Here is a 19,788-nt window from a genome sequence, read left to right as displayed (position 1 = left end):
CCAAAACGCGCGCAATGTCATGACCCTCACACAGAGTAAAAGTTCACTAAATGTAACATACAGCACACAAAATAGGAATCCAATTGCAAGGGTTTCAAAAGCTTTTTCCATAAGCGGCTGCTGATAGTGTTATTGGCGGCTGTGCTCGGTGAAGGGGCCGTAGTTTAGTTTAAGATAGTTTATCAAGCTTATTGGTCTCATATGTAGTGTATAATATAGTAAGTCAATATTAGAAATAAAAACGACCAAAAGGGTTTGCGGGGAAAAAGTATCCCTTGCGAAGCGCGACCCAAATCTAATTAAAAGATCTGATAAGAAATTTAAATTTTGATAAAATTTCAATAAATCTAATTAATTACTTATAGTGCACAGTAAAGTACAATTAAAATCAGGCAGATAGAAATTAGGAGCGGTGGCTAGGGCAGTTACAGGAGAGGAACCAGGTGCAGGGCATGTCAATATAATACGTAAATCCAAACCCAAACACGACAACTTGCGAGCAGGCTAAATACACGGCAGTATGGGGTATTAGAGGCGGGGGAAAACCGCCTGTAACCGGATTTTATTGAAACTCCTGTCATTGCCCAAACATGAAAAAAACAAAATCAAAATCTTCTGTCTCATTGGGCTTTTTATAATTTGTTAATTTAGTAAGACTAAAGCGAAGGGTAAAGCAAACAAGAAATTAGTTCGTTAAAGAGGGCAGAGTAAACCAACCTGATCTGCGACACGTATGACCATAGGGGCCTCGAGCAATCTGCTCTCTTCATCAAAGTATGTTGGACAGTCATCTGGCAGCGTTTGTCTGAAAAAACGACAAGGCATATTTCGGTCAACAACCACTGAGAATAACCACAAAGCTGTGCAAGCCGTGAGCTGAGTAAATTATGAGAAAAGAAAAGCAAAGAAACCCCTACTAAAAAATGGGAGAAAAATTCAGTTTACAACATAATTTTGTTTATCTAAGCCTTAAACTGTGGCAACTCCCATGGCACAGATGAAGGCAACTCTCTCTTACCGCGGAAGGAACTTGAGCTGCGCGGAGAACTGGGACTCAGCTTGTATGTAAGCTGTCTTGGGAAGCAGTTCCAAGTGATTCCTTAGTTCTTTACAAACTTCAAACTTTAGTCTGAGAGCTGAAGTGGCTCTATTGTTGACAAGTATTGCGTCTTGATACAGTCGGTCGTACATGCACATCTTCAAGTCGACGACCTAGTTAAGGAGGGGGTCGATCAATTGAAAAATAATCAGGCAATTCCGGCAGAGGACTATGTATTGTCTGAAGGAAACATGGCAACCCCGGCTACGCTACAAAGTTGTGAATGTTTCTAACGAATCCTAAACTTTCTAACAAATATCTCAATATTTTCTTGATTTCTAAAAATCCTCTAAACCTTTTAACCCCTAAGAGTGACTAGCATCTAATTTCTCCTTACAGCATCACCCCCCTGAATCACACAGTAAGGTCAGGAGAATAAAGGAAATGATCACCAACTAAACAGACTCTTGAGTGTTAAACAAATTCTCCTTGTTAGCATTGAAGGAAATGTATAGAGAACAGCAAGGAGAATATGCATACTGAACAGTAAGGAGAATATGCATACGGATTTTAAGGTGAAAAGGGTTCCTATCCCAAACAACATCCAGTAATTTTTGGGAAAGAACTGACGCGTTACCTCTCTCTCCACCCAGACAGGGACATCAATTCCAGTTCCTCGCGCTCGGATTACTATCTGCAGACGAATGACAAAAAGAAAAAGGAAAGAAAGAAAGAGAGAAAAAAAATTAGCATATTCTTCTCAGAGTGATTTATGGATATCTACAGGGTGGTCTCACGAGCGGACACAAACTTCGCTCCCGACAGAACAAAAAATGCCTCTCTTAGTACCTGTCACTATTTTTAATTCCATTCAGGGAACACTTTTTTTTAACACGAGAAGTGGCGCATGAATGAAGGTTCCACTGCACAGAGTAGTTCGAAAACATCATTTGAAAGAGGCAACAACACTGGTATCTACCTTACGACGACGCAGTTTTGTTAGGATGATTCAGTAAATAATAAATTTTGCATTGTTCCAAGTAACAACCCAATATATCTTTTTTCACTTAGACATTAACTAACCTGTGATATACCTTGTATTGTTAAACCCACGTTGTTAATTCTTTGAATTCCAGTTTTTAATACCAAAATTACGGCGATCTCTTTTTAAGATCAGAATCGCATTATAGGGTTTTGAACGACGTGCTGCTTTTAAAGGGAGTCTAAAATACTTAATCAAAGAACATGTAGCTTGTAAGCACCATTACTGGGCATTTGAGCATCGATACGTAAATTGGTATATAATTTCCTTTCATTAGGCTGAATGAAATCGAACAACTTTTCGGCCTAAGAGGACGGTGTTAAACTTACCGGGGGTGAGAGGGGATCTGAAAAGGCTATCTCAAACTCGGCGAGAGCGTTCCCTGACTTGGTAGGATTAAATACCACTTCCACCTGGACTAAAGAGAACGGAGCGATTTCTCCAGAAGAAAGCTGTTGATAGAAGAAAAAGAAAATAAATAGCTTAACTATGAAGACACAAAAACTAAACCTAGCTGGTATGCTTCTTCTACGATCAGAGCTATGAATCTAAATCATCCTTACGCAAATAACTCTCAGACATAAAAATAATCGCGACAGCACTTGAGAACAATACATATATATCTATATATATTCACCTTTCCTACTCTGAGACCTTCTAATATAGAGGCTTCTGTTGGGATTGGTGAGATGGTCTGAGGTGCTGCTGAGGTCAGATCAACTAATATGTGCAAGAAGAAGAAAGAAAGAAAATGTATGGATCAAACCTGATATCCTGGTCATGAGTTTGGAATTTAATCGATGATCTACGCTACAAACCATCTGGCTGGTCCCCAGTCTCTTCTATTGGGGCGGGAACATCCCCCTCAGTAGCTGCCAATCCTTCCTCGAACTTAATAGTACTACCAGACCTGTGCTCCGGGGCCTTGTCTGCCGCTTCACCGTCTGTAAAGAACAACAAAAGTTATATAAAAACAGAAACAAACAGATGACACCAGAAGTCTCTCTACTAGAAGAGCACCATTTTTCTTTTTCGATACCGAGCCGTATCAGAGAGGCTCTGGCACCTCTATTTGTCGTTTGTTGTAAACATTGACGAAGAAGACTTGTCAACGACATTGTCATACAAAACTTAGTTGCCTTAGATTTTCCAGCACCTTTCCACTATCAATTTCCTTGCAAGTGTCCTTTTCGAATCATCTATGATTCGAAAAGGACACTTGCCAGTGCCGTGAACCCAAAGTACATTTTGTCACACGTGTTGTCTCTCTCGGCATAAAATTAAAAGTGGTCTGATATGAACTTTCAACTTTAACATAGGACTTGGGCCACACTTCATTGTTGACCTGATTCACCCGGAATTGCTGTTACAGCAGCCCCCTGAGGTTCTTTTGCGTCCTCTGCCATCCCCTCGGGGGGAACCTGTAGCTCTGTCTGGTTGGGGCCTTGCTGAGTTACATTTACATCCGTTACAGTCTAAAAGACAGGTAAGACCAGTGTAAATTGTCTCATTGTAAACAAAAGTTGCAACTTTTGAGTCTGTATGTCAGATTTCGAAAACAGAATACCTCTGATCGAAAGACGACATAAAAACAACATGAAAGGATGAAAAATTGCCGTACAATTCATTTTTGTGCTGCGCCATCCTCCACACAGACAGTCATCCTCACCTCATCCTCACTGAATCAAGGGGGTAAGTTACCAAGGAAACTGTGGTGATACGTCGGTGATGGGGGAGGGGAGGGGGGGAGAGATTACAAGATAACCCAGTTAATAATGAATATAAGCCACCGTTAATAGTTCCTAAACCCGACGATTCGAGCGTTAGCCCTCAGTCGATCGCTCTGATAAAGGGCTGACGTTCGAAACGTCAGCTTAAGAAACTCGATACGGTGACGAATCTACATTATCAAGTCAGTTAATGAAACTAAATTATCTTTACTGAAACAAATGAGTTCCACATACCATTCCTCCAAGAGAACTCAGCTCTGAAGAGGAAAGGGAATTCGCCAAGCCTTAAAGAAAAGAGCAGAATCTTTACCTCATTTACTCTGCAAACTGCAAATTTTTCTCTTTTTATCACTAGCACATGGTTAAAAAGCTGCCAAAACAATTGCAGTCATATCACAAAAACGCTCAATTTTGATCTTAACTTCACCATTAAAAAATGCACGGAGCAGTATCACTCACGTCACACGTTGGGCGTATTTTTTACCCTTTTTTTTAGCTTTTGATTATTTCCAAAAACCACCGTCCCTTTCATTATCAGCTCGATATTGGCCGTAAGCGTCTTTCTCCGGCCACCTACTTATCCTTTTTATATGATATGAACAGGTTTTTTTTTTTAAGACAAAACAGCCAAGATGCCATTTGAGCGATTGGTTTTACTCTATAGTGTTTGAACGTTACATCAGTAACGCGCATTTACTTTCTTTGGTGTCTTTCTGTCACGTTCTGTCTTAATGTCTAACTGTCAAGTTAATGATGCGCGCTCTCGTTGTTTAGTGTCTGACTGTCACGTTAGTGATGCGCGCGCTCTCTTTGTTTAGTATCAGACTGTTACGTTGATAATGCGTACTCTCTTTGTTTAGTGTTTGAATGTTACGTTAATAATGCGCGCCCTCTTTGTTTAGCGTCTGATTGTTACCATAAAAATGCGCGCTCTCTTGTTTAGTGTCTGGCTGTTACGTTAATAATGCGTGCTCTCTTTGTTTAATGTCTGAATGTTACGTTAATAATGCGCGCTCTCTTTGTTTAGTGTCTGATTGTTACCATAAAAACGCGTGCTCTCTTTGTTTAGTGTCTGACTGTTACGTTAATGATGCGTGCTCTCTTTGTCTAGTGTCTGATGTTACGTTAATAATACGCGCTCTCTTTGTTTAGTGTCTGATTGTTACCTTAAAAAATGCGCGCCCTCTTTGTTTAGTGTCTGACTGTTACGTTAATAATGCGCGCTATCTTTGTTTAGTGTCTGACTGTTATGTTAACGATGCACGCTCTCTGTGTTTTGTGTCTGACTGTTACGTTAATGATGCGCGGTCACTTTGTTTAGTGTCTGACTGTTACGTTAATGATGCGCGCTCTCTTTGTTTAGTGTCTTACTGTTACGTTAATGATGTCCGCTCACTTTGTTTAGTGTCTGACTGTTACGTTAATGATGCGCGCTCTCCTTGTTTAGAGTTTAATAATATACATGATAAAATTTCTCAGTTCTGATTGGTTGAGATGAATGCAGTTTTCAGGTAATTCAGTGCAGAAGAGGGTTAACTCAGTGCAAAGAAAGTAACAAACCAGACATTCTGATTGGTCAGAATGATTGGTCAATGTAAATGTCAAGGTCAATGTCACTTGATGAAGGGTTTGAATAAATTATTTTTACATGTGATGCGCGCGCTTTTCTTCTGCGTAGTTATGAGAAGCTACCTCGTATTTTTTCAGGTATATTGCATGAGCCCTGCGGGCTCATGCAATTTTGTTAGTCTTTGAAAAAATTTACTCGTGCTTATTTATTCCAAATTGCACTCGAAATCATGTGATTACCTATACTAATTGTTATGTTTGAAATGTGCACTCTGTTCGTTTAGTGTTTGACAGTTACGTTAGTGATGCGCGCGCTCTCTTTGTTTATTGTCTGACTGTTACGTTGGTGATGCGCGCTCTCTTCGTTTAGTGTCTGAATGTTGCGTTAGTAAAGAACTTTTTGACTGTAACGCTAGCGATATGCGCCTTTTTTGTCTGGTATTTTACTGTTACGTTACGTTACGACGCGCGCTCACTTTGTATAGTGTCTAAATGTTATGTGGGTGATGCGCGATCTCTTAAAAGAACCTCAGTATAGGGAAGTGAAAATGTGCCGGTGATACAGCGACTTGGCGTCTTATGTAAGTGCTAGCTTGTTTACCTTGAATAAATGGACGCATTATCTTAACGTTAAGCCTTGATTTTTAGAACTAAACCCAGTTATCCCGTCTTGTGTCAAAACAAATTGAGCGAACCTTTCAGTAATTTGGTTTTATTAAACTTACCACAAGACAAATATTACTTTCAAAATGAAAATGAAGTTAAATACCTGTTATCTTTCTGAACGTAAATTGCGTTCCTAACGCTCCATTATTTGTAACATTTATAATTCTCTTTCTGGTTTCTCCCAAGACTTGACTTCCAAATTCAACTTCAGTGACATCAACTGAAATCTAAAGTACAGCTTACATTAAAAACCGACCTATACAAGAACTCGTTTGCCAGTATTTCCTCTGAGATTCACATACAGAACAATTAGTAACGTAGGAATCAGTCCAACAGCCAAATCGAATGGCAAAATAATTTGTGGTCAAAACTTCAGCGAAATATCGTTTTCACTCCAAAGGAATCCTGGAATGTACTGGTTTTGCTTCACTCTGCCTTTATTTCAAGATGGTCGACGCACAAGCTTTCTACAGAATCAGATACAAAACAAAAGGGGAAAAAACTGGGACTCGTTAAGTGTATTTCCACGCTTGAAGCCAAGTTCTCAATTGCTCCTTGGGAATTCTCCTACGTTCAGACAGCCCGTTGTGACAGCTTCCGTTTCAAAGAAGGTTCATCGACTCTCAAGCGAAGAAACTCTTGTCAGAAGACCAACAAGATGCAGTTATGAAGTTAAAAATGTGTTTATTTTGAGCATTCATCGGTTCTTTGTGGTATTCTTCTTTGTTCTGACTGGCCATTGTTAAAACGCTGGTTTGAATTTTACAACACTCATTTGAAAAGCACTTTAAACTAGGTCGGTCATGTACGTTGAAAATGTTTCAGAGCAGTACCTGGCATTTCTTGGTGACACATCTAATTGGAACTGAAAAGGGTCCTGTTTGGGCGAGGAAATCTATGTGCCCCACCAAGTCTTCATTCAGCTGTTCAAGAAAATAAAAGGAAAAACTTGTTCACAATGTGACTTCAATCTTAACATGATATTGAAAGAGTTTAACTCGTTATGTAGACTTTCTAAACTCACCATTGGTTTGAACGTCACGACAAAATCACAAGTCAGGCCTGCAGACATCACTCCGGGCGGATCAAAACTGGTGAAATGTAAACGAAAACAAAATGTTTTTGTAAGTGCACTTTTATTGCCAGGTAAAGAACAGCTTATGGCTGTAGTTTGTGCAAAACGTTTATCCTTATGAATAGCACGCTGGAATTCGTTTAACCTTATGAATAGCACGCTGGAATTCGTTTATCCTTATGAATAGCCCGCTGGAATTCGCATTAAGGGGTCCGAGCTTGAGTCCTAGGCCGAGTTGTTTAAAGGTGGGTTAAGATAACCCAGGGTTAGTGTGAAATGTGATTTCAGATCTGAAAGATTTAGAAGAAAATTCAGTTTAATTCCACTTGTCTACAATTTGATGATTGAATGCTCTTAAAAGCATTGGGAAAATTATACCAAAACGGCTTTTGAACAGAGAAATATAGAAACCTGGATTAAAATTTAACCCTGGGTTAGCGCTAATCGGCTTTCGAACAACTGGACCCTGGTCTGTATGTTGTACTCCTGACAAGATACTCTACTTTAAAAGTCCCTCTCTTTCCTCAAGAGTATACATGGATCGCAGTGAACTGTCAAAGCGCTGGGGGGGGGGAGGGGTTGGGGAAGGGATGGTAACCTGCGATGGACTAGTATCCCATGGGGTGGGGTGGGGTGGGGGAGTAACAATACCCTGAGTCTCTTAACGATATAAAACTCGCAATTTTCTTTCTTTTCTAGGACGGTATTAAAGGGGAAGTTTACTTACAACACTTCGATGAAGTCTTTCAGGATATGAGACATGCCAACATATTTACAGAAGTTCTGGGTGTATGAGATGTTTGTTAAAAGAATTTTCTTCTTGTACGATTTCCCGACGTCAAAGTCCTGGGAAAAAAAGGATCACGTCTTTTCAGTTGACAAGCAACTCGTCCTAACCTTCTCGTTACTACTCCATTATCGTAATAGGACAGTAAGTCATTTTCCTACCGGCATACACACCTTAAATACGATGACCTCAGGTTTACTGTAAAAAGCACAACCCTGCAGAGAACAACAGAAAGAGAACGACTCGTTACGGAACGTTTTATGGACCAAGCTTGATTCCAGTTTAGGCCTTTCAAAATCAGTCACAAAAAACCGCTCCCTTGGATGTAAATACTGAAAATAACTTAGCCTTGGCATCATATTTCAAATCAATGACAGCGCCATAGAGAAATGCCCTTGAGAAAAGAATGAATTTCAAAATACTTTTCTTGTATTAACAAACACCGAAGAGGTAAGAATATACCACGCAGGAAGTAATGAGAAATTCAACAAATTCAGAGTCTCTTTCTCCTTCGTGATGTCCTCCTATGCTCCCACTTGTTTTTCCGGCACAGAAACGTTCGGGAAAGAGGGAAACATTGAAAGGATTGTCTCAATGAAAGAGGTATAGAAAATTCGCACAAGTGACTCCCAGTAAGATGCCAATTTAGCCTACATTTTTTCAAGTTCGTTATTTTCCGTCCTTTCCCCAGCAATCCTTGTCCCGTCCTGGATCATTTTTGTCCGTTTGGTGTTTTTCTATCTTCTTCAATTAATATCTTCAATAGTCACCTTCGAGTTTGGTTCATACGCCACAAAAAGAAAGACTCAGTAAGTTGTGTGGCAGTTCCACTAAGTTAGTAACAATCACCACAAACCTTAAATTCTCTTCCAGCAGCTACTTGTTTCTGAACGATCCCTGCTCTTTGTTTCATGAGAGCCCTTTCCATCATCTCCTGTATAAAACAGTGAATTCAACGTCACCACATAAACTTTAAGAGAAAACAGTTGATTAAAACAGTGTGCAAAATACACCGTAAAGGTGAATCTCAACTTAAACGGCACATTCCAAATACATTAAGTTTGTGAAATCTTCAAATTGTCAACAATGATTTAGGCTAACAACATCCAATCTCTCATTCCTAAATATGTGTTTACGTTTACCCTTTTAGTTTCAAGGTGGTACATTCAATAGATTTTCAAAAAGACAGACAAAAAAACTGGAAGACTTACTTAGAGCGTCCTCACCTTTTGGAACGCGTTAGCCAATACATGTGTAATGTTTTTCTTTTAATGAATTTTGATGAATTTTAAAAAGCGAAATAATATTACTTCTCCATTAAAGTACTCGAGATTCAAATTATAGATTTTATCAAAATTTTACCTGTTCCATTTTACTTGGAATGTGAGTTGCGAATTTAAATTTGTGCTCCTTCTTCTCAGATATCTGCAAAACAAGACACGCATTCTTATGTTAGCCACCCTTTTCAAACTACTTCGATTAGTCAGTAGTAGTACCACTTAAACCGACAGGGTAAAACGCATTTTCAGTGATGCATCTCAAATTACAGAAGTACGCAGTAAGGTCTGATTGGTTTCTAGTCGTGGGGCGTACTTCAGTTGACAGTATAAAATCAAAAGCAAAGTAATCACAAGAAAGAAAAGTATTACATAGAACCAATGAAAAGACAAGGACAAAACAAGCAAAATACCTAGAGCGCGGAAAAACGCGAGTAAAAAATTCGCACTTGGGTTTAGTCTTAAATTTGTTTGGTCGAAGGATGGCACAAGTGTTTTTGTACCAATCACGGACTGTTGTGAGCCACACCTAAGTAATCCCGGATTGCTTTTGTCACTTACTTGGAAATTGCCCTATTTCCCTGTGTAACGTACTTTCCAGTAGTTGGGGTGACTATGGTTTCAGTCTTTAGAAACAAGATGAAAAATAACGTAAAAAACTAACCTTATGAACACCTTCTTCCCATAGTCCCCTAAATTCTGGTTGGGCAAGTTCTTCTCCTTCGGCCTCTGATTCACTGGACAAATTAAACAAAGATAGCGATGGTTGAAACTCAATGACAGTGCAAATCGTAGATACCGTTCATTATCAATACACAGAATTGTCCTTGAGGATACTAACCCTTCCTTGGCTTCATCTCTACTCGTCTCTCCATACGGGGAAAAATCATCTTCGTCATCTTCTGAAGATACTGCACCAAGCTTTCCTGGTGTATGTTGACCCTAAAAGTAATCACAAAGGCCGCTCAGAAGAAAGGAAATACCCTATAAGAGCCAACGACAACTCAAAGAAAAACCAACCAAACTGCCTAAATAGAAAAGTTTCTCGTGGCAGCTGCTAACAAATATTCCTTCAATCTCAATAGATCATCATCTTTTTTTACCATAAATATTTTGCTCACCAGTGAGAAAACTTTGGCAAAGTATGATACCAAATAAGATCTCATTTAAAAAAAAAAGATGTAGGAATCCATTATTTTCAAAGTTAAACAATTCGGCCAAAGCCGAGGTCTAAGCAGAAATGACAGTGGTCTACAGCTAGTTCTGATATAGCTGCGAAAGAAACGTTTTTATTTGTTGTTATAAAATCACTTATTTGCAGTTCTGTTTTGTTTTTCCTTTTTTTTTTTCTTTGAAGTAGCTTCGTGCTATCCCTACCACTGTATCTTCCACATCTGCGCTGTACTCCACAGACGATGATCCACTCGTTGATTTGAAAAATTTCGGTTTGGGACGTCTCCTGCTTATTCTCTGTAACGAAGTCAGATTCTCGTGATAAATTTCCCCAACTCTGTCACAAGGCTACCAGTTATGTCACAGATAACGTAAAAAGGTATATTTATAATCATTATAAAGTTACTTTATGATGCATGTGTAAGGTACAACACGCAAAATATAAGATCGTAATGTCATTGCACGTGCCCTCTACAGATAGATTCATAATACAGGGTGACACTCACTCTTCTTTCAAAGGAGAAGCCAAATGAATCAAATCCCTTTGCAGAGAATTAAGAAATATCTTACTTGAGAGTTTAACAAGTAATACACGCGGAAACTGTGCTGAATGTTACTGTAGTAAATTTCCAAGCAGCTCGCAAAATATCCGCGCGCACTGAATGTTCCACCATCGATTATGACAAACATCAAAATAAAATAATTTGCTGTGAGGCGAGAGTCAAGTTTCGCCAAATCATATGGCTGTTATGCAGTTATTTACTCGCATATATCACGCATCGCTCTCCTTTTCGCATAATGCCTTTCGCTGACGGAAAATGAAAACATCCTATATCTATCAGCGAACCTTGGTAACCAGTGAGTAAGACTGATGTATTGGCAAACAGCGAGGAGGTTGGTACTATAATAATGATTAATATGACTTCGCCAACAACAAACATATGAAACATATGTGTGAACTGCGGTTATGAGACGTATATGAGAAGGATCGTTCTCATATACGTCTCATAACCGCAGTTCACACATATGTTTCATATGTTTGTTGTTGTTTGATTTATCATCCACGGGTTTATATCGAATTAATTTGATGGCCTGCTCCCAGTTGGCTTGTTAGCTCAATTGGTAGAGCGCTGCACTAGTATCGCAGAGGTCAGTGGTTCGAATCCCGTACAGGCCTGAAATTTTTTTCAGGTCTGATTTTCACTATTGCTCAAATAGTGCTTTACTGCGAAGGATCGTTCTCATATACATGACTTCGCCAATAAGAAACTACATTAAGAAGCTACCGCCCCAAGCCAAAACTAACTTAAGTGAGATCGACGTATTCCTACCAACACCTGATTTTCCTTCTTTGTCCCATTATTTTCTCTAGTAAATATACAATACCTTCACCCTTTCTCTTTGTTTTTCTGGCCACAGCTGAGGTTGCTGTTGATAACGCTTTTTCATCTGTTTTTCCTCTTTCAATATGTTTTCAACAATTTCAACCTAAAATAGGAATAATAATGAGCTACAATGAAGTCAATGTAACTCAAAATATAAACAGAAAATTTGTGGTACTTGTTAGGTATAGTACGGTGGCAGTAATTTCAAGTTACCTGTCGCTCTCTCTGCCTTTTTTCATATGCTCTGAAAGAAAAAGTATAAGAAATGTGTCAAAATTACAAGTCATAGCCATACCAGCACTTCCCTCGAAAAAGTGCTCAAGTAGAGCAACGCAATGATACTCGCAGGTAAGCTAGAATTCTATCAATAGCACAAAAAAGCGTAATTGGATGGGAAACTGAAGCATAAAGAATGTATAAACAACATTAATAACAAAAAAAAGGTACCAACTAAAACTACAAGCAAATGTAACCAAAAAAGAAAACATTCTGACTTTTACTACTGCTTAGATGATGGGCATGATGGAATAACATGAGGACCATGTTTTCACCGTACAAGATAATGATTTGGTTTAGTTACACGACTCGGGCAGTCAGAGGGCCAATAACTAAGATCAACCAATCAAAATGCTCTATTGCCGCTCCGATATTCTCTAAGTATTAGACCGGGCACTGTCCCGAATGGTCCCGAATGATACCACACTTGTGTCCCTTTGAACTTCAGTCGTATAATAAATCTCTTATTAACCAAGCCTGCTCGGGACCGTACTGGAAGAATATCGGCCCTCGGTCTTTTTTGTACTGACCTCGCTGCGCTCGGTCCGTACTGTCAAGACCTCGGGCCGATATTCTCCCAGTACGGCCCTCGCGCTTGGTTAATAAGATTTATTTATCAACCGAGTTGATAATGTAAGTTGGCACTGTAAGTTTCTAAAGCTGACGTAACGAGCATTGGCCTTCCTCAGAGCAAAGAAACAACGAAGGGCTAACGCTTTTTTCCTTATGACACTTCCCTTCTTTATTCATTGATCACCGTACAGTTTTCCATGTTATTTACTCACTCTTTATCCTTTTCAAACTGTCTGATCCTTTTTCTTCGTGTCAACTCTTCATCAGGATTTAATCCTTCAGCAAAAATTTCCTGTCTCTCCTGCAATTCCTCCTCTTCTTTTTCCTGTCTCAACTTAGCATCGCGGGCTTGCAAGGCCCTGAGGTTTTCCTATAAATCAAACATAATACCTATTCATGATCTGTCAGTAGAGATGATTTGGTTTTATCAACTGAGTTGATAATGTAAATTGGCCACCGTAGAGAGTTTCAGGCCTGTACAGGATTTGAACCCGCGACCTCTGCGATACCAGTGCAGTACTCTACCAACTACATACATACATACATACATATGTTGATTGACCACTCCCCATGGGGGCTTTTCAGGGCCAATTTCCACCCAGCAAACACCCCAGGGGAGGACATCCATCACACGGTAATCTCGTGCACGGGAAATTAACGTCTCCTACCCCTAACCCTGCAGGAGATGGGACCTCCATTTATTCGTCCCTATCCGAGAAGACCAGAGTATCTAACCATTTCTTGATATAGAAAGGTAGCATTTTCTTCTCATTTGTCTTAAGACCTTGAGTGTTGGTCCGAAAGGACCAACACTCAAGGTATCAAGCCAACTTGGAGCTGGTCATTATGTCAGTGCGTAGTCACACACCCATTCCACACCCACTAGCAGACTTGCAAAAAGACCCATTTTGAGATATCATGCTATCATTGTGAGAAGTTTCGGCCCAACTCTCTAAGGATAAAAGCAAAACATGCTACAAACAGTAACTGATATTGCACACAACAAATGCAAATTTTTCCAACTGGATACAAAAGTAGCTTCATAAAGGCTACACAACCTACCTTGTTAGCTTCAATGTTGCCTTTAAGACCCAGTATGGCCTGCATTCTGTCTTCCATATTTCTACGAGAATGTTCCTCTTCTTCTGCTTCCTTCTGACGAACTCTGTAATGTATACCAGTGAGTTAAGATCTGTTTTTATTATATGGCTGTGTCTCACAAGGACTAGGAACTACCGAATTCACGAATTTGATTGGCTGAAATCAATATTGAAAGCGGTCTAGATTTTCCCATTTAGACCGGCATCTAGACCGGTCTAGAAAAAAAAAGGTACAAAGAATATAAAAAATTGGCATATAAGACACAGCCATATAATAAACATCTTATAAACCGAGCTAGGTCGGTCTGTATGGGAGAATCTTGACCTCCGTTGCTGGTACAGACCTCACTGCATTCGGTCTGTACTGGCGACCTCAGTCAAGATTCTTCCATACAGACCTCCCGCTCGGTTAATAAGAACTAAAGTAAACATGCATGTCAGATATCCTTAACCCTTCAACTCCCAGATGTGATTAACATGTCACTTCTTCCTAAAAATTAATATCCCTGCATAATCCAGTAAACAGCTAATGAGGATACTCAAACTTATCAGGTAAAAGTTGCTATCTTGATCTAACACCAAATTTTTCGAAACCAGTTTACAAGGAAATGTGAAGCAGCTAGACGGGAAAATTAAAAATAAGATCTAAGGAGTTAAAAAAGGAAAAGTCTGTATATGGGTCTGACTTGCACAGCTGTTGGATATCACCCCAGTCTTGGTAGTTTCATTGGTTGGTACTAAGAGTATTGTTACTCCCTTTGGATGGGATGCCACATCCATTACAGGTCGCCCTCCCTCCTCCCAGCACTTTTTAAGGTTTCCCTAGCAGTTTGTTGGTAGCCATTCACACTCCTGGGTAGAGAGAAGTACTGTGATGTTCCTATCACAACACAGTGATCACAAACAGGGCTAAAACCTTGAACTTTTGATCTGGGCCAGTTTGTTCAAAGCTGTGTTAAGATAACCCAGGGTTAGTGTGAAATTTGATTTCAGATCTGAAAGCTCTGAAAGAAAATTCAGCTTAATTCCATTTGTCTACAATTTGATGATTGAATGTCCTAAAAAGAACTAGGAAAAATTATCCCAAAATGGCTTTTGATTAGAGAAATTTAGAAGCCTGGATTAAAATTTAACCCTGGGTTAGAGCTAATCCACCTTTGAACAACTGGGCCCTGGATCTACTGTTACCAAATTGTCAGGCTACCAAAATTCACACAAGCTAGGCTATGTATTGGAAGAAAAAAAATTTAACTAGGTTTACAAATTACTTATTTTAGGTTTCCACTGTTTTCATGAAAGTTAACACATGTGAGGCATAATTCATTCTGAAATAGCTAATTAAGTAACACATATTTTCAGTATGTACCTCCAAAAAACCTAGTGGTAACAAGCTTCCTATCTCTCACAACAAAACTTTTTGTATCTATTTTACATAAATGGTACCTGGACATTGTCTCTTTAAGAAACTTGGATGCCTGTTCTCTGTTTCGTTTGGCAGCAGCAATAGCTTGTCTGTGTTTTCTTTCCCTCTCTCTTAGAGCAGATATGTGCTCTCTGTAAACAATTTCAGTAACAATATATTTCTGTTATTTTATCATTTTCAGCTATTTCAAACTATATTGCATGTGAGACTAATTTTATAACATTTGAGGCTTTCAGGGCTTTTTCCATTTTTTTTTTATTTGTAATGGTAAGTAATACAACAATATAACAGGACAGATGTTATGACATGACACAAAATTCTCATGGCTACATTTCAAAACTATGGAATTCAATAAACTATGACAGGAATAAGACTCAAAATCAAGGAAAAACAATTATCAATTAAACTAGATTAATTACTTCTCTCTCAAACGTCTTCTCCTCTCTGCCACAGCTGCACTCATATTTTCTTTTCGTAGACGAACAGCAGACCACTCAGCTTTTTGTTTCTCCACAAGTTTCTCCTCTTTTTCAAGTTCTTGCCCAGCAAGGAGGAATTTTCCTTGTTCAACTGTGGCTTGTGCAAGAGCAAATCTACAGTGAAAAATGTTTGCCATTATTATTACTAGTAAGGAGACTTGAAGCTCAAGCAAGATTCAAACTACACAAGTAGACCCTGTCTGTTCAAGGAGCTTGATACTGCCATCTATTACACAAATCCTAAGTGATTTATGGTAATACTTGTCTGCTGGATAGCAATTATTTAACCCATATAAAGGGTTGTCAACATTATGAACAACCTCCTGCTTTTTTTCCAACTGATTTAATGTTGCAATAATAAAGTTGTTCATTCCTTTTTACATTGTGCAGCTCTGACCAATATGCTACACTACCCTAACTGATGTCATCAGAAAATAACAATAGGAAAGGTGTATTTTAAGGAAAGCTAAACAAACAGAGATGTGGAGTGAAGGAATAGTGGTTCAAACTGAAAAAGATCTGTTGGAGAAGTATATTCCTAATACCAAAATAATATGATTAGCAACTACTTACTCTGCCTCTTCAAGTCTGTTTAGAATTTCTCTTTCCACATCTTTTTCAGCATCAATTTCTGCACATAATTTATCATGGCATGACTGCAGTCTGTAGAATGATGCCCTAAAAATGATAGCACAGAAAACGTTTAGACAACATTGAATGTTTTCTTCCTCTGTAATGTCAAATTAACCCTTGAACCCCTAAAAGTGACTGGTTTCTTATTTCTCCTTTCATTAAAACCTTTGAATCAAACATAAAGGCCATGAAAATAAAAATAAAAGGATCTCCAATCAATGATCATCAAACAAAGTCTCCTTGTCAGCACCACAGGAAATGGAAAGAGAACAGTATGGAGAATATGAAAATTAATTTTAGGGTCTACAGTTTTGTGCCCTTTTTTTGTTTCTCACCTCATCCCTGATTTTTGTTTGTCATCCATTTACTTACATGTTGTTTTGAGTTTCTGCTTCTTCGATCTCACCACTGACCAAATCTTTATCTTTCTGGAGTTCATCAATATGCTCTTGACATTTCTTAAGCTCCTCTCTAAAATACAAGAACAGATTGTCACTAGAGTCCTGGGGCTTTCATTCAAAACATCTCATTAGCAGTTCCAAACAAGTTTTAATAAAGTAACTAAATATGATAATCACTATCATTTATTAGATCGCCATTACCTGAACTGGGAGACAAGATAGTCTTTCTCCAATACTTGTTCACTAAGTTGGTCAAGGTGACGTCTCAAAGCTAAACGCTGTAATTTCTCCTGCACCAAAAAAGGTTTAAGGAACATTCAATTAAGCAAGGTCCAGCCAAATAATCACATGCATTTTAACACAACAGAAAAGCTCAGAAAAGCTCAAGATGAATCTTACTTCTACTATATAAGAGTAAAACCAAAGTCTAATTCTATAAACAGAATTTCAGGTAATGAAGAAAGCCGTTAAACATTTGTTACAGTCTGCTGAGAAGGTTCAACTACCAGCCAATTCGAACAATTTCCAGTTAAATGCTTTTATCAATAGCTGACCTGTCTTGTCTGCTGAGCAATTGGATCAGATGCATATTCATCCTCCTCTAATCCTCCATCCATACTCCTGAAAAAAAAAACCACGATCATGTAGTTCTTAAATAAAGTCAAACTAATGGCTTAACCGTTTAATTCCCATGAGTGACCCAAACAGAATTTCCCCTTACAACAGCAATGCAACATCAAGCAGACAAGCAATGAGAATAAAGAAAAATATTCGTTTGGGATTTACTTGTTTTACTGAGTTGATAATAAATGGAAATTGGCCACTATAAAGAGTTTAAAAGCTTTCCATGGCTGTATAGTACTTAAAAAACACAGTAAATGGGTCACTGATTTAGGGGGACTGAAATTGAAATTTTAAGATTCTAGGTTTTAATCCTCCACTTCATCACAGTGACTCGACTAGATTTGTTTTCCAGCAAATGCCAGCCCCCCACCCCACCCCACTCCTTTCCCCTGGCCTCCCTTGACTAAGCTTTATAATAAGCCACATGTTTCATACCAGATAGCACTTAAAACAGTTAATAAATTGTTTTACAAAAATATGTGACATATTTTGTATCTACTTGTTCATGTTTATAATATTATGTCCTCAAGTAGTGGAGGGGTACCTAATACATATAAAACTCTTAATCAAGATTGGCTATTCAATGAAATCTGATATAAAAAAATAGGCCACAAATGAATAAATCTCAAAAGCACCTCTTTAATGTCTTTAGAATTGGTGATCAGTGCAGAGTTGCTTAGGTACTCATTACCATCCATAACTCAGCAGCATTTAAATCAAAAAGCCTACATCGCGTATTTGTCAAGGGATAAAATTGGTCAGATTTTGAAATAGCATCCACACATTGAGCTCAATATTTCAATATAATAGCCATACCCTGTGAGAGACTCTTCATCACTAAAGTAGTTCTTGTCAACATCAGATGAAGGGTCGCTCTCATACTCAATAGGACCTACAGGACAGTCAAGAGAAACATGTCATTTGATGCATCCCAATAAAAGCAGTAAGACCTCCTGATTAGCATGTAACCTCTCCTTATAATATCCATACACAATCCAGCAAACAGGCAAACTAACCTACAAGGCCGAACCCAAACAACTCAATATTTCTGCTAGAAGTAATATTACTTGTGGTGTACCGCAAAGCTCCGTCTTGGTTCCACTACTTTTCCTAATCTATATTAACGATATTCAAGAATGCTCTGAAAAGCTTAAGTTTTTTTTGTTTGCTGATGACATGAATATCCTATATGCTGACAAAAATCTTAGGTCATTGGAGTTAATTGTTAACCAGGAGCTCTGCAAATTGTATGACTGGCTAATAGCAAATAAATTGACCCTGAATTTAAAAAAATCTAATTTCATCATATTTTCGCCTGCTCGAAGAAAATTTACTTATCAACCTAAAATTATGATGTTTGATAACGAGCAGAATAAAAATGTAGCTTTAGAATGTAAGGAATTTATAAAATACTTAGGGATACTAATTGATAATCATCTAACTTGGAAACATCATATTGATCATATAACAATTAAAATAAGTCGAACCATTGGTCTAATATCTAAACTACAGCATTTTGTTCCAAAACACACTCTTATAAATATCTATAGATCTCTCGTTGTGCCTTATCTGAGCTATGGGCCAATAGTCTGGGGCCAGGCATGTAAATCATATCTTGATAAACTTCTAAAGCTGCAAAAACGAGCTCTACGTTTTATCTATTTTTCTGACCATGCAATTCCTCTATTTTCCGATGCCGTTATTTTACTGCTACAATTTTCTTATTATGAACTTACAGCTAACCTGATGTTTGATACTAAATAGACAGTTTATTTGAAAAACATTGCAACCAAAGGTTGAATTACGTATTCATTCACAAATTTAAGAAATATATAAAAATGGTAACATACTTTTAAAATATTAAAAATTAGCCTAAGGTTACATAAATAGATAGAGTCAGCTTATACAAAGTGTGCGTAAATGATGAAAGATAAAACTATCATGGCACCTGTTCATACGAACCACAGGTAAATTAAAAGCGCGCTTTTTCCTTAAGTCCACCCTAGATACACTCCTGGGCAGCAGGAGCTTATGCAGCTTGTGATTTGGTGCAAGAATGTTAGAAAGGAGCTTGTTAGCAATATTCTTGCGCCACTCATGCAGCGAGATAAGCCCAGTGCACGATAACGCCTCATCATATTCTTTATCAGGGAAAATTATACGTAATGCACGCTTCTGGCATCTTTCTAAATCAACCGATAAATATTGAGGTTGGCTGCTGTGAAAGAGCGCGCATGCATAGTCCATAACAGATCTAATACATGTAAGATAGAATAAAACGAGCTCCTTAGACTTAACCTGGGCGTGCTTTAATTGGCATAAGAAGTAAAGCCGCTTGTTGACTTTCTTTACTATCTCATCTACATGTGCGTTCCATTTGAGATCGACGGAGAAGGACACAAAAGAAAGACGGAGAAAGACACAAAAACACGCCTAGAAGTATTCAAGACCTGTTTCAAGACATTTCTAATATTCACCTCTATAATACCCAATCCTCTGCTTTGCACAACTTCTATACACAAAGCTCTAGGCTCTC

The 19,788-nt window shown here is 38.4% G+C and overlaps 1 protein-coding gene across 2 annotated transcripts in view; it reads right to left on the bottom strand.

Moving 5' to 3' along the window:
- Positions 1-19,788, bottom strand: part of LOC111338728 (cilia- and flagella-associated protein 74) — a 38,259-nt gene that overhangs the window by 16,682 nt on the left and 1,789 nt on the right. The window contains exons 2-30 of one of the 2 annotated variants that reach the window (XM_088730287.1): positions 18,069-18,144; positions 17,183-17,249; positions 16,830-16,918; positions 16,600-16,698; positions 16,168-16,272; positions 15,535-15,708; positions 15,136-15,246; positions 13,655-13,757; positions 12,805-12,962; positions 11,957-11,987; positions 11,745-11,846; positions 10,563-10,655; positions 10,027-10,127; positions 9,850-9,922; positions 9,271-9,333; positions 8,765-8,842; positions 8,082-8,123; positions 7,849-7,967; positions 7,071-7,137; positions 6,880-6,969; positions 6,150-6,273; positions 4,046-4,095; positions 3,427-3,556; positions 2,900-3,025; positions 2,719-2,801; positions 2,411-2,533; positions 1,677-1,733; positions 1,019-1,212; positions 718-805 (exon numbers count right to left, since the gene is read on the bottom strand). In XM_088730287.1, the coding sequence (XP_088586413.1) occupies positions 718-805; positions 1,019-1,212; positions 1,677-1,733; positions 2,411-2,533; positions 2,719-2,801; positions 2,900-3,025; positions 3,427-3,556; positions 4,046-4,095; positions 6,150-6,273; positions 6,880-6,969; positions 7,071-7,137; positions 7,849-7,967; positions 8,082-8,123; positions 8,765-8,842; positions 9,271-9,333; positions 9,850-9,922; positions 10,027-10,127; positions 10,563-10,655; positions 11,745-11,846; positions 11,957-11,987; positions 12,805-12,962; positions 13,655-13,757; positions 15,136-15,246; positions 15,535-15,708; positions 16,168-16,272; positions 16,600-16,698; positions 16,830-16,918; positions 17,183-17,249; positions 18,069-18,144 (2,816 nt within the window). The remainder of the gene's footprint in view (positions 1-717; positions 806-1,018; positions 1,213-1,676; positions 1,734-2,410; positions 2,534-2,718; positions 2,802-2,899; positions 3,026-3,426; positions 3,557-4,045; positions 4,096-6,149; positions 6,274-6,879; positions 6,970-7,070; positions 7,138-7,848; positions 7,968-8,081; positions 8,124-8,764; positions 8,843-9,270; positions 9,334-9,849; positions 9,923-10,026; positions 10,128-10,562; positions 10,656-11,744; positions 11,847-11,956; positions 11,988-12,804; positions 12,963-13,654; positions 13,758-15,135; positions 15,247-15,534; positions 15,709-16,167; positions 16,273-16,599; positions 16,699-16,829; positions 16,919-17,182; positions 17,250-18,068; positions 18,145-19,788) is intronic. The other variant, XM_088730288.1, reaches the window with a different exon arrangement.

Source organism: Stylophora pistillata, chromosome 8, assembly GCF_964205215.1.
Source record: "Stylophora pistillata chromosome 8, jaStyPist1.2, whole genome shotgun sequence".
Taxonomy (NCBI): domain Eukaryota; kingdom Metazoa; phylum Cnidaria; class Anthozoa; order Scleractinia; family Pocilloporidae; genus Stylophora; species Stylophora pistillata.
The sequence above is the reverse complement of the archived record's forward strand: the minus strand, read 5'-3'. Positions and strand labels throughout refer to the sequence as shown.